This window comes from Salmo salar, chromosome ssa01, assembly GCF_905237065.1.
Source record: "Salmo salar chromosome ssa01, Ssal_v3.1, whole genome shotgun sequence".
NCBI lineage: Eukaryota > Metazoa > Chordata > Actinopteri > Salmoniformes > Salmonidae > Salmo > Salmo salar.
The window spans coordinates 97,074,080-97,088,523 of record NC_059442.1 but is presented as its reverse complement, the minus strand read 5'-3'; the positions used below and the strand labels follow the sequence as shown (position 1 = coordinate 97,088,523).

The 14,444-nt window shown below is 41.7% G+C and overlaps 1 protein-coding gene across 3 annotated transcripts; it reads left to right on the top strand.

Moving 5' to 3' along the window:
• Positions 1 to 703: 703 nt before the first annotated feature.
• Positions 704 to 13,127, top strand: LOC106610860 (zinc finger and BTB domain-containing protein 18). 3 transcript variants are annotated; one of them, XR_006771205.1, is made up of 3 exons: positions 3,684 to 3,906; positions 7,740 to 11,835; positions 11,877 to 13,127. XR_006771205.1 is itself a non-coding variant. In XM_014210520.2 (2 exons), the coding sequence occupies exon 2, from the start codon at positions 7,754 to 7,756 to the stop codon at positions 9,374 to 9,376; it is 1,623 nt and encodes a 540-aa protein (XP_014065995.1). In that variant the 5' UTR covers positions 704 to 1,053; positions 7,740 to 7,753; the 3' UTR covers positions 9,377 to 13,127. The 3 variants fall into 3 exon arrangements, 2 of the variants coding, with proteins under 2 accessions (XP_014065995.1, XP_014065978.1); XM_014210520.2 differs by lacking the exon at positions 3,684 to 3,906 and adding an exon at positions 704 to 1,053 and having other exon boundaries at positions 7,740 to 13,127; XM_014210503.2 differs by having other exon boundaries at positions 7,740 to 13,127.
• Positions 13,128 to 14,444: the final 1,317 nt, after the last annotated feature.

Sequence of the window (14,444 nt, the reverse complement as noted above, 5' to 3'; positions counted from 1 at the left end):
ATAGTTTAGACGACTAAACTCAACTCCGTGATTTACTATGGAGTCGAGCTGCAACTAGCGTGGGCGGAAGGGTAATCCGACATCACATAAAATTAAATTTAGATATATTTTTTTAAGCTACTGATTTCAGGTAGCTTTTCTTTGGTTGCTGAAATCAGTCGTTTTTTAAATAAAAAGTAAATTTTATTATGATGTCGGAGCTCCAGTCCGCCCACGCTAGTCACGGCTCAACTCCAACATAAATGCTGAAGTTGAGTTTAGTCGGCTAAGCATTGCCTAATGATAGGACTATAGACAAAGGACTACTATGATAGGCTAACCTATTCATCATGCATAAACTATTTCATATTCTTGCAAAATCTATAGGCTATCCCATGGCAATAGGAAAATTACTAAAGTCAGAAAAAATTGCCTAGAAATAAAATAACTTTATTCAAACCAATGAATGAACAATTGATTGTGCTACCTTGATGCATTCTGCTCGCTTCTAACGCAGTTATTTTACGCGTCAATTGCCTTATATTCGCAGACCTTTTCGTTGCAGTCCTCATTTTGTACCCGGTGACAAAAGTTTTTCTTTCAAGAATATGAAGATAGTGCACCTGTTCTTCCTCTCTATTGGTCGAAGCATGACTACAGTACCCACGAACCCCTGCGCTCAGCCTCTCGCTCACTCTGTGCTCTGCGCCAGTCTGTTCGGGGAACCAGTTCGCTTGGCCTTTTTTCTGCCTTCTCACTGTTGCCTGGTGTCAACCTACACCCAGTAGACATATCCCTCCCTCTTCAACGACTGCTTCCAATTTGCCTTCACTTTTCTTATCACAAGCACTATTGGCTTTTGCACTGTCAGTCAGACGCCTCTACCGTAGCTGGAGTTTAGTAGCAACAGCTCGGAAACATCTGGCTGCCGCAGCCCTTCTATCTCCGCTCGCTCGCTCCGTCTTTCCTGCCACTGCAGGTTGTTATGGACATTTGTTGAAAGTCAATCTAGTTCTTTTTCAACCTCAAGAGGATTTGACGAAGGACGCAGGAAGACATTGGAGCTTGTTGTCTGTAAGTGCCTTTAATACCACAGTCCGAAAGGGTGATGAAAGGAGGTTAAAGAATGAAAGGGGGAAAAGTAATAATCCTTTCTAGCGACTGTTGTGTTCACATAATAGTTGCTATGTTAGCTCCTTCGTAGTGCCTGTCGGCATTGCATCGGGGCCTGCAACAGAACTGCTATAGCCTACTACTGATCGAACGTTTACTTTTTTGTTAGCCACCGTGGCTAGCTAGCTTGATTGCGTTAGTGTGTGCGCGCGCGAGATATTGTAGTCTTGTGAATGTTGTGTTGTGTTGCTCGCGACAGTGTTCCATTCTGGAACCAGCAGCGCAGGGAAATGTTGGGAGCCAGACCCGGGAGGAGTAGCCTACAGAGGTTGACAGATACATTGATCAGTTGCTTGTATCGGGAGTAGTGTGTCATGTCCGGTCTCAAGAAGTTTATGGAAGTAATGGCTAATTTATGACAGTTGTTTCCTGGCTTTTGATCTTTTTTGTAGACTAGGCTAATCAAAAGAAAGGCAATGGCAATGATACAATGTATATAATTGGATTAAGTGTTATGTGTTGTAATATTAATGTTGTAATATTGTTACCCAAACACACTCTAGGGCTATTTAATGATACATGATATCTTTTTTGTGTGTGAAAGGAATAGGCTATGTTCTGTGAAAAGCCTCGGATCCTGAATCGGTAATATAGGCTAATTATTTAGGTGCAACTCAAATTTTCCCATTTGCATGCAGGGTCACTGATTTGAAGGTAATTTAAAGATATATATATGAATAACACAAGATATCTGGCCATAGGTTTGTTCTATTATCCTACATATAGCCTATATAGTCGTGTGTTTCTCCTCTTTCTAAAGTATAGGCTACACTCATTAACATACATTGCAATTAATTCCTAAAGGTTTTGATCTTGTAAATTTTCATAACAAAACTTGTGAATTATATTACATCACTGAAGTTGGAGTCTTATATCTCCCTCACTAACTTTAAGCATCAGCTGTCAGAGCAGCTTACCGATCATTGCACCTGTACACAGCCCATCTGTAAATAGCCCACCCAACTACCTCATCCCTATATATATATTTTTTTTTTGCTCCTTTGCACCCCAGTATCTCTACTTGCACATTCATCTTCTGCACATCTATCACTCCAGTATTTAATTGCTAAATTGTAATTATTTTGCCACTATGGCCTATTTATTGCCTTACCTCCCTAATCTTACTACATTTGCACACAATGTATATGGATTTTTCTATTGTGTTATTGGCTGTACGTTTGTTTATGTTTGTGTATGTTTGTGTAACTCTGTGTTGTTTGTGTCGCACTTCTTTGCTTTATCTTGGCCAGGTCGCAGTTGTAAATGAGAACTTGTTCTCAACTGGCCTACCTGGTTAAATAAAGGTGAAATAAAAAAGAATTAAAAAAATGACCCTTATGTCAACAGGAACATGTTGAATGTCTTGAATGTAAAGTTCACATCTATATAGGCTACACAAAAAAAATGTTAATATATGATCAAATCAAATCAAAGTTTATTTGTCACGTGCGCCAAATACAACAGTGAAATGCTTATTTACAGGCTCTAACCAATAGTGCAAAAAATGTGTTAGGTGAACAATAGGTAAGTAAAGAAATAAAACAACAGTAAAAAGACAGGCTATATACAGTAGCGAGGCTATAAAAGTAGCGAGGCTACATACAGACACCGGTTAGTCAGGCTGATTGAGGTAGTATGTACATGTAGATATGGTTAATGTGACTATGCATATATGATGAACAGAGAGTAGCAGTAGCGTAAAAGAGGGGTTGGTGGTTGGTGGGACACAATGCAGATAGCCCGGTTAGCTAATGTGTGGGAGCAGTCTATTGTTTGTTATTGTTTCATGTGAATAATAATGGAAGGCATATAGATGTGTGGCTGTGATCCATTCACATGGTAGATAAATTAATTCCTTGTGGAATAAAAATACCCCCTGAACTATTCACATGAAAGAGTGGAATACTTTCACAAAAGAAAGCAGAAGCTGTAGTCAGTTTTAGGCAGCCCATTAAGGAATAGTGTAGTTTTTGTTTTATTTAGAATATCACCCATGAGGTCAATACGATTGTTCCCATTGTTATTTTATACATTTTTCTGTCAGTTGTCCAAAGGGTTAGGGAAATGAATTACGGTAATGGCAAGGGCAGTGAACCATAAAAATGTTGAAAACAATATCAGCAGCGTGGATCTGTCAGTTACAAATGTGCTGTGCTGGCCTTTGTTTATGGTTACTGGAAGGAGAGCAGGCGGCAAAAAAAAACAAAAACTTGAGGGTATTTCAATTCACTGCGCAGGAAACTAGGTTTGAAAAAAAGTGTTGGTTTTCACACAGACCTATTTTCTAAAGTTATCCTTTAGAGTGAAGAGGTAGGGGGAAGTTGTCTAGTTTTCCACCCAAGCACCTCAATACATTTACATTTATGTGTACCCCCTTTTTTTTAGAGAGAGGAGAAAAAAGGAAGAAAGTTGTATAAAGGAGAGGCTGGTGGCAGAGTGTAGAGGAGTAGCATATGGCTGTAAAAGGAGCACAGCTGGAGGTAGCATTTCCATCTGAACATGATGTCAGAGCAGCTGACAGGCTGCCATCCCCCAGTCTTTTATTCTAATGCACAGACTGGGAGTTAGTGTGTGTGCGGATCTGTGTGCAGGAGGAGGTATCTCATTCCCCTCCAACATCTCCTCCGCTTTGCATCTGTCTTCCACAGTTTGCATTTTTTTTCTCTCCTACCCCCTCATTGATTCTGCAAAAAAGCTGCAGCCGGCCCAGCTTTTCTACTACAGTGGACTTAATCAAGTTGATGCATACTGCAGGTACTGTGGGAAGGGGTCCGGGGTCCGGGGCCTTGGGAGGGTTTTGTTTTGTATGAGTAGCTCTGGCTTTTCCAGGGCTTTTTTTCCAGGGCTTTTCCCAGGTCAGGCTACTTTTAGTCAGCGCTCTATGGAATAGGAAGTGAAGGATTTAGTCTACGTGTTGTGTATGTGTACAGTAGTTGTTTACTGTAGCTAAGCAGGGGACTGGTGTAGTCAGGAAGAGCTTTCCTAGTTTTTCTCTGGTTTGTAGTGAGCAAGTTGGGCTTGGAGTTGAATGTTTGTTGAAATTATTGTCATTTGTTTCAACCAAAATACATTTCTTTATTTGTGTTTAACTAATGATTAAATGCAATTTAACTTGTATTTATTGTCTGGTAAACACAGTATTAATTTATCAAATCTGATCCAACAGATAACTGCTACTACCAAAATTGTAAATCTTTATACTCATAAAAGTTATTCTGGTTAAAACGTCCACAAACGATGTAAAAAAATAAAATACAAATCTATAGGGTAATTTTTACTAAGAATAATTAAACCTTTTAAATCTAATTTTGGGGCGGCTGGTAGCCTAGTGGTTAGAGCGTTGGGCTGGTAACTGAAAGGTTGCTGGATCGGATCCCCAAGCTGTCGTTCTGCTTCCTGAATAAGGCCGTTAACTCACTGTTTCCCGGTAGGCCGTCATTGTAAATAAGAATTTGTTCTTAACTGACTTGCCTAGTTAAATAAAGGTTCAATAAAAAAAATATACAAAATAACTGGCTTTGAAATTACTTGAAAGCTTGATGTCCACTTTCCCTGGCTTGTGTTCATTTTTTCTGTTGGTGGTGACTAATTTAGAAGTTGCAGATTTGAGCTGCCTGAATTGGCTAGACAGCTGTAATCGCACTCCTCCTAGTCTTAATCTCTTTATCTGGGCAGCAGCTGCCATATGGCCACAGTCAGCTGGATCAGATGTTTGTAAGCCTCCTTCTCCGTCCCTCTCTGTCCTGACAGACCCTAATTTGATCGCTGCTACCTTGTGAGTTGTCCTGCTATCTTTATTTTTAGCCATCTTAAGGATTAGGATGGCTGTAGACTACAGGGCACTTCAAGTGATTGTACTGTAAATCTTCAGTGCCTCCTTTAGGGAGGATGTGCGGTTTCTAGAAAGATTTGATGAGGGGGAGCGTGGGGTGGTGGGAGTTGGCTGGGGGGTTGGACATCCTTGTCCCTGTAAGCCTCCCATTAAGGAAAATCTGAACTCTGCTCCAGTGAGGGGGATTGCACACTTGTTCACTCACACTCAAAAGGGTTTATTTAACTGCTTAATGTTCAGGCTCATGTATTATTTCAGACAAAAAAAAATACTTGGTTAACAGGTGTGATCCATTTTTTTTCTCATTCAAAAGTATGAATCTGTTATTATTCAAGTTTATTTAATTAAATGTATTTCTGGAATAGGACTCTCTTTTTAGCAAATATAAATAGCAGTGGGAGTTGACAATAAAAGGCCTTTTGTAATTACCAACAAGGCAACTTGTTTTTCAAACCCTTCAATTCCGCGTGTACAGTCGTTATTCTCAGTATACATACAGTAGGCCTCTGGAATCGGTAGCTTGTGTATGTGAGGATTGCATGTGTACCTGAAATCCTGTTACCTAAAGAGGCTGACCAGGCCAATGTGGGTTATTAAAAATAACCTCACTAGGAGCTGGGAGAGTAAAGCGTGGAAGCAGTTCAGTTAGCAGGCAGGCGGGCAGACATCTGTGTGACCAGGAGGAGGTTAGCTGCTGAAGCCTCTCTGTGATCATGTGGAGCAGCCATACAGTGAGGGGGAAAAAGTATTTGATCCCCTGCTGATTTTGTACCTTTGCCCACTGACAAAGAAAGGATCAGTCTATAATTTTAATGGTAGGTTTATTTGAACAGTGAGAGACAGAATAACAACAAAAATATCCAGAAATGTCAAAAATGTTATAAATTGATTTGCATTTTAATGAGGGAAATAAGTATTTGACCCCCTCTCAATCAGAAAGATTTCTGGCTCCCAGGTGTCTTTTATACAGGTAACGAGCTGAGATTAGGAGCACACTCTTAAAGGGAGCTTGTTACCTGTAAAAAAGACACCTGTCCACAGAAGCAATCAATCAGATTCCAAACTCTCCACCATGGCCAAGACCAAAGAGCTCTCCAAGGATGTCAGGGACAAGATTGTAGACCTACACAAGGCTGGAATGGGCTACAAGACCATTGCCAAGCAGCTTGGTGAGAAGGTGACAACATTTGGTGCGATTATTCGCAAATGGAAGAAACACAAAAGAACTGTCAATATCCCTCGGCCTGGGGCGCCATGCAAGATCTCACCTTGTGGAGTTGCGATGATCATGAGAACGGTGAGGAATCAGCCCAGAACTACACGGGAGGATCTTGTCAATGATCTCAAGGCAGCTGGGACCATAGTCACCAAGAAAACAATGGGTAACACACTACGCCGTGAAACACTGAAATCCTGCAGCGCCCGCAAGGTCCCCCTGCTCAAGAATACATATACAGGCCCGTCTGAAGTCTGCCAATGAACATCTGAATGACTCAGAGGACAACTGTTGAAAGTGTTGTGGTCAAATGAGACCAAAATGGAGCTCTTTGACATCAACTCAACTCACCGTGTTTGGAGGAGGAGGAATGCTGCCTATGACCCCAAGAACACCATCTCCACCGTCAAACATGGAGGTGGAAACATTATGCTTTAGGGTTTTTTCTGCTAAGGGGACAGGATAACTTCACCGCATCAAAAGGACGATGGACGGGGCCATGTACCGTCAAATCTTGGGTGAGAACCTCCTTCCCTCAGCCAGGGCATTGAAAATGGGTCGTGGATGGGTATTCCAGCATGACAATGACCCAAAACACACGGCCAAGGCAACAAAGGAGTGGCTCAAGAAGAAGCACATTAAGGTCCTGGAGTGGCCTAGCCAGTCTCCAGACCTTAATCCCATAGAAAATCTGTGGAGGGAGCTGAAGGTTCGAGTTGCCAAACGTCAGCCTCGAAACCTTAATGACTTGGAGAAGATCTGCAAAGAGGTGTGGGACAAAATCCCTCCTGAGATGTGTGCAAACCTGGTGGCCAACTACAAGAAACGTCTGACCTCTGTGATTGCCAACAAGGGTTTTGCCAGCAAGTACTAAGTCATGTTTTGCAGAGGGGTCAAATACTTATTTCCCTCATTAAAATGCAAATCATTTTATAACATTTTTGACGTGTTTTTCAGGATTGGTTTTGTTGTTATTCTGTCTCTCACTGTTCAAATAAACCTACTATTAAAATTATAGACTGATCATTTCTTTGTAAGTGGGCAAACGTACAAAATCAGCATGGGATCAAATACTTTTCCCCCCCACTGTAGGTCGCAGTCTAGAGCAACACCTCTCCCAAATATCGTCCGGAAACATTTAGGTTTATAGAGCAATTAGACTCTACCTGTTTTTTATTTGGTGTTTGTGTGTCTGAAAGTTGGAATTTGTTGGTGGTAAAACATGTTAGCAGTATCTAAAAAGGAAAATGTATCTTTGGTGATGTTTTAGTGACAGTTTTGTAAATGTAGTTTAAAATGTTAAGGATTTCTTGTGTAGGCTAATTTTTGTTCCCTTTTGGGTGAGTGAGTGAGTGAGAGAGTGAGAGAGAGAGAGGGGGTGAGTGAGAGAGTGAGTAAGTGAGAGAGTGCATGAGGTGAGAGAGAGAGTGAGAGCTGAGTGGGTGAGTGGATCCAGACAGGTTGTCTGCAAGCTAAAACAAAAATAATGTACATCTTAACATCTTCTAAAATAATGTGCCTCTCTGCTGTCTGTTCTAGGTTATGAAGACATCATGGAGTTCCCAGACCACAGCAGACATTTGCTAGAGTGTCTGAGCGAGCAGAGGCATCAGGGTTTCCTTTGTGATTCCACTGTGCTGGTCGGCGATGCCCAGTTCCGAGCCCATCGAGCAGTGCTGGCTTCTTGCAGTATGTACTTCCATCTCTTTTACAAGGACCAGCTGGACAAAAGGGACATTGTTCATCTGAACAGCGACATTGTTACAGCCCCAGCGTTCGCTCTCCTGCTGGAGTTCATGTACGAGGGGAAGCTCCAGTTCAAAGCCCTGCCCGTGGAGGATGTGCTGGCTGCTGCCAGCTTCCTCCACATGTACCACATTGTCAAGGTCTGCAAGAAGAAGCTGAAGCACAAAGCCACTGCGGAGGCAGACAGCACCAAGAAGGAGGAGGACGCTTCCAGCTGCTCTGACAAAGTAGAGAGCTTCTCCGAGGGCAGCACGGGCCAACCAGCCACAACTGACCTATTGCCCAGTGACGATGAAGACCTGGAGTCCAAGCAGGACCCCAGCAGCCTGTGGATGAGGCTACCCTCTGACCGTGCAGGCACCCCTGCCACTGCCACCAGCCCAGGGGAGGATGACGCCCATGGCAGTCCCCCCAAGCTGCAATCCCCAACTGGCAGCCCCAGCAGCTCTATAGGCTCCCTGTCCCGGAGGTCTGTGGGCTCCCGTGGCTCCCGCAGAGTGTCGTCGGATGCAGACTGTGTCCTGGACTTGTCTGTGAAGTCCAGCCTGATTGGGCCCAGCGAGGCCTTGTCCAATAACCCTTACTTCTGTGGTGTGGTGATGCCAGATAGCCTGCAGGGCACCCTGGTCCAGGTGAAGCAGGAGAAGAACACGGGCTCAGACCATGAGGACCTGGTGAGTGGCGACTACGAGATGGACCACAGCGGGCCCAAAGCCACCCCTCCCAGAACCAACGGAGGTCTGAACCACCACTTGGTCAGCAGCCATGCTCACAGACGCCTGGAGGCCCACCTGTCAGCCCTGCGTGATGCCACCCTGGCCAGCGAGCTGGAGCGTGACGACAAGGTCAGCAATAATGACATGCTGGGGGGAGAGAGTGAGAGGGCCCAGGTTGAGACGGCCACCATCGACAGCGCCCTGCTGCCCTACGTGTCCAACATGCTGAACGCCCCTCACACTCAGATCTTCATGTGCCCGCTGTGCAACAAGGTGTTTCCCAGCCCGCACATCCTCCAGATCCACCTCAGCACACACTTTCGCGAGCAGGAAGGCGTGCGTGCCAAGCCCGCCAGCGACATCAACGTGCCCACCTGCTCCATCTGCGGCAAGACGTTCTCCTGCATGTACACCCTGAAGCGCCACGAGCGGACTCACTCTGGAGAGAAGCCATACACATGCACCACGTGCGGTAAGAGCTTCCAGTACTCTCACAACCTGAGCCGGCACGCCGTGGTGCACACCCGAGAGAAGCCACATGCCTGCAAGTGGTGCGAGCGGCGCTTCACCCAGTCCGGGGACCTGTACCGCCACATCCGCAAGTTCCACTGCGAACTGGTCAACTCGCTCTCTGTCAAGAGTGAAGGCCTCAACCTGCCCACCCTCCACAGAGACTGGACCATAGAGGATAGTTCTCAAGAACTGTGGAAGTGAAGCCTGCTGAAATAATCAGGACTTCTTTGTTTTTAAGCTAAATGAGAGAGGTGTCAGTGAAGGTTGGGCAGAGAGGTAAGGGAGTTGGAGCACGGGTTGTGGGTAGGAGAGGAGTCTGATTCAGTCATGTTTCTTGTACGTACATTACAAAATCTGGTTAAATGGCACTTTAATAGAACATGAAGATGTTACTACTGTTTTCAGTTCCAGTCCTTTGTTCTGTTCTAATCTTTTATTTGTTCAGATGTTGTTCAATATAAAAAAACATGGGCGCTGGTTTCAACAGCCAGTGTTATGTCATCTTCTTGTGTATAGATACACTCCTTAATCTAAGGCACACCTTCAACCACAACCATATGAAGTGTTCAGGTAACACACTGACGTTAAAGATTATTAGAATACACTAAACGGGTACTGTGATCATCAATTTATACCAGTACACATATGTGTGTGTATTAATATATGTGTATATAGTGCACTATATTTTTATTATCAAATTTCATTGGTGTGTGTGTGTGTGTGTGTGTGTGTGTGTGTGTGTGTGTGTGTGTGTGTGTGTGTGTGTAAGGAAACTGTGGAAAGAGGTCTGCTCTAACAAGCTTCTGCTCCTTAAGCTCTTGACTGATGAAAGACATATGGCACTCATGCAATGTACAGCTTCCTTTTTCACATGAATTAAAGTATTTTCTAAAATTCTTTATGAATGATTATTATACAATTTCATAAATTTATCTTCAGCCTTTAAACATCCCTTTAATTTCATTTGGCTGTATCCTATAGGTTTCTGTAGTGATTATGGATTTATTTGGGGAAAATGGGATCTGATATTGCATGAAGTCCAACCTGTATATTTGAAATGTGAATTACTGTATAACTGTACACTGTAATTGAGCAAATATAGAACAGACTATGTGAATATCCAAGGGTGCAGTCGGTTAAGAAACCCGGAATATTCCAGTTATGGAAAATGCATGAATATGATTTATCTTACATTTTCTTGTTTTTTTTTGTTTGTTGGGGAGGGGGTGTATTCTAAATTAACTTATTTCATTCTTAACTAGTTTATTTATTTTCTCTGCTCTTTTTGAGAGGCTGTCGGGACTCCTTTGAAATGTTCTTCTGGGCTGTGAAGATGTTGTGTCAATCCACTGGTCTTGGGTTTGAGTTTGTGTAACGGAATGTGAGGTGAAGTTTGTCGTCAGACTGACAGAGGTGGCAGTGTGAATGCCAGTAGTGACCTAACTAATCTACAGAAGATCTCCACTAGTGTGTTTGCCTCCCGTCCACACAGCACTTCATCACAGTCTACTCTGCTGCATGGTGGTCAGGGAGTTAAGGTTCCCAACTACTGTAGCTATCTCCAGTTAACATTCTGCTTTGGTATTTTCTGCTTTCTCATTGACGTTAAGTAAACGTTGTGGGTAATTTATTTATATTTTTATTTGGCACTTGTTTCTAACTGTGCGGCCAATGAGAAGGTCTCGCACTGATCTATGAGAGAGAGAGAGAGATGCTCACCTGCTCATGCCTGAGTACTCCTGAAGGTTCTTTGTTTCAATAGTAAAGCCTGAGTACTCCTGAAGGTTCTTTGTTTCAATAGTAAAGCCTGAGTACTCCTGAAGGTTCTTTGTTTCAATAGTAAAGCCTGAGTACTCCTGAAGGTTCTTTGTTTCAATAGTAAAGCCTGAGTACTCCTGAAGGTTCTTTGTTTCAATAGTAAAGCCTGAGTACTCCTGAAGGTTCTTTGTTTCAATAGTAAAGCCTGAGTACTCCTGAAGGTTCTTTGTTTCAATAGTAAAGCCTGAGTACTCCTGAGGGTTATTTGTTTCAATAGTAAAGCCTGAGTACTCCTGAAGGTTCTTTGTTTCAATAGTAAAGCCTGAGTACTCCTGAAGGTTATTTGTTTCAATAGTAAAGCCTGAGTACTCCTGAGGGTTATTTGTTTCAATAGTAAAGCCAGAGTACTCCTGAAGGTTCTTTGTTTCAATAGTAAAGCCTGAGTACTCCTGAGGGTTATTTGTTTCAATAGTAAAGCCTGAGTACTCCTGAAGGTTATTTGTTTCAATAGTAAAGCCTGAGTACTCCTGAATGTTATGTATGTTTCAATGGTAAAGCCTGAGTACTCCTGAAGGTTATTTATGTTTCAATGGTAAAGCCTGAGTACTCCTGAAGGTTATTTATGTTTCAATGGTAAAGCCTGAGTACTCCTGAAGGTTATTTATGTTTCAATGGTAAAGCCTGAGTACTCCTGAAGGTTATTTATGTTTCAATGGTAAAGCCTGAGTACTCCTGAAGGTTATTTCTGTTTCAATGGTAAAGCCTGAGTACTCCTGAAGGTTATTTCTGTTTCAACAGTAAAGCCTGAGTACTCCTGAAGGTTATTTCTGTTTCAACGGTAAAGCCTGAGTACTCCTGAAGGTTATTTCTGTTTCAACAGTAAAGCCTGAGTACTCCTGAAGGTTATTTCTGTTTCAACGGTAAAGCCTGACTACTCCTGAAGGTTCTTTCTGTTTTAAATGGTAAAAGTTGAAGAATCAGAGAGCAGCACTGCACGCTCCTAATTTGAATGTCTGCGTGTATCGGTTTGAGTACGTACTGTATGTATGTACACGTGCGTGTTTTGTACTGAATGCGTAATCCTTACTTTTGAAGGGGAAGAATTGGCATGCTTGATTGCACCATTAAAGCTTATTTAACTGAGATTTATTTCTGAAAATATGCCTTTATGAAAATTACAGTTATAAATGATAGATTCACGAAATCATGGATACTATTACATTCAAGAGGAGGTGTATTTAATCGTGAAATTATTGAATTAACCTTAATATTATATCTAATTTTCATAAAATTTGAACTAGTCTTTATTTCAATATTTTATTTAGGATTTTTCAAATTTTTAGGAATGTGAACATTCTGAGAAAAAATCTGCACTCCAAAAATGCTTGTGCACAAAAATCATGGAATCAATCAAACAAAAGCAAAAGTTGAACTCTACACAAACTCAGTTGTTATGAATGTCTGCACTTTGGCATGTCTGGCATGTCCACACTGGCCCGGGGGTTTGGTTTGCTCTTCAGTGGACGTGGTGGTGGCAGCATCAGCTGGTGACATGGGTGCTCCTTGCCAACTGCACACACTCATGGCATTTTGCACAATGGTAATTGATCTCTTTGCATCCATGGAAAATATATCATATGTGGGTTAGCTCTCTGTTTGAAGACTTATTTACAATTATTGCTGACTTTTCTTATTGTACTTGACCGCCTTAAACTACTGTAAACAGCTTGGTTTTTTTTCACGTTATCACTGGAACACTGAAAGTGTGCGTAACTGGACTGTTTATTGACCTTTTTGAAATGGAAAGGAAGCTGTGAAATGACCCAATAAGCATCTCCGTTTATATCAATCCAACTTTGGTTACTTGAATACAGGAAAGGTCCAATGGGGAAAAAACATTAAAATGTAGACAACAATGAAGAGAGGGGAGTGGAAATAGAAAGAAATCGGTTAAAAAGGACAATCACTGTCTGAAAAATAAGCAGATTTTCATTCAAATATATTTGCTTCCCTGTGAGATTTGGTTTATTTTTCTGGATTAAGCATTTAGCTTTGACAATCATAGTATGTTTTGTTTTTTCTCAAGGGGAGTAAATTCTAAGGCTGTTTAGTTTTGTACTTTTTTGGTGTGCTGTTGTTGAAATTTTTTAATTGTGTGCAAACTGCAATAAATTATAAGAACCTTAAAACTCAACTCCAATGTGTGTGTTTAATTGGTCACATAAAGAGTGAATAACATGGGTACCATTCAGTCGGCATAAAACTACCGCACATTTAGAAGATTAGTTTAATGCTTATAAAACTTATTAATACAGCTTAGAGCCACATATTTTAACACAAGGAAGATATCATCTGCTGAAATGATTGTAACATTACATTTTTTTCTTAATTTAGTTTCATAAGTGTTTAAACCAAATGGACTTCTCATAGGCCTGTATGTATTAGATACAAGCTCAATCAAATGTTACAATTACCGATGTTGGGGAAGCTACTCTGAACATATAGTTCACCAAGCTACCTTTTACTTCACACTGGAGGAAGTTAAGCTACACTAAAGCTACCCTTAAAAACATAGTTTACTTAACTAAAGTTACTTTGAAAAAGTAGTTCACTACATCCAAATTACTTTGTGAAAAATTATCATATGTAAATATCAGATTACAAATTGCAAGAACAGATATTAACAGAATGTTTAATTTAGCCTATTAATCACACAAACAATGTTTCAAGTGAGAATTAGGAAGGTCTGATGCCAAAAAATAAAGTAAATTCTTGCCTACTTCACCCATATTTTATTTTTGCAAATAGTAGTGTGTAGTTCCAGTAGTGAGCTACACCGCTACATGGTAAAACAGTGGTGTGTAGTTACAGTAGTTAGCTACACCGCTACATGGTAAAACGGTAGTGTGTAGTTCCAGTAGTTGGCTACACCGCTACATGGTAAAACGGTAGTGTGTAGTTCCAGTAGTTGGCTACACCGCTACATGGTAAAATAGTAGTGTGTAGTTCCAGTAGTTGGCTACACCGCTACATGGTAAAACGGTAGTGTGTAGTTCCAGTAGTTGGCTACACCGCTACATGGTAAAATAGTAGTGTGTAGTTCCAGTAGTTGGCTACACCGCTACATGGTAAAACGGTAGTGTGTAGTTCCAGTAGTTGGCTACACCGCTACATGGTAAAATAGTAGTGTGTAGTTCCAGTAGTTGGCTACACCGCTACATGGTAAAACGGTAGTGTGTAGTTCCAGTAGTTGGCTACACCGCTACATGGCTAAAAGTAATTAACTACTGAAAACATGACCTTGACTTGAATTAAGTTAAACTATCACCTGTCACCAAGCTACTGCAAAATGTAGTTCAGTTACTTGTTGTTCACTGCTCCCCATCACTGACAATTACACACAACCCTAAGTGTGTATCATTTAATGCGATATATTAGCTATACTTACACATCTGAGTAATTCAACATATTCTAGCATTGCTCTTCAGAACTAACTATAGTGACTGTGATT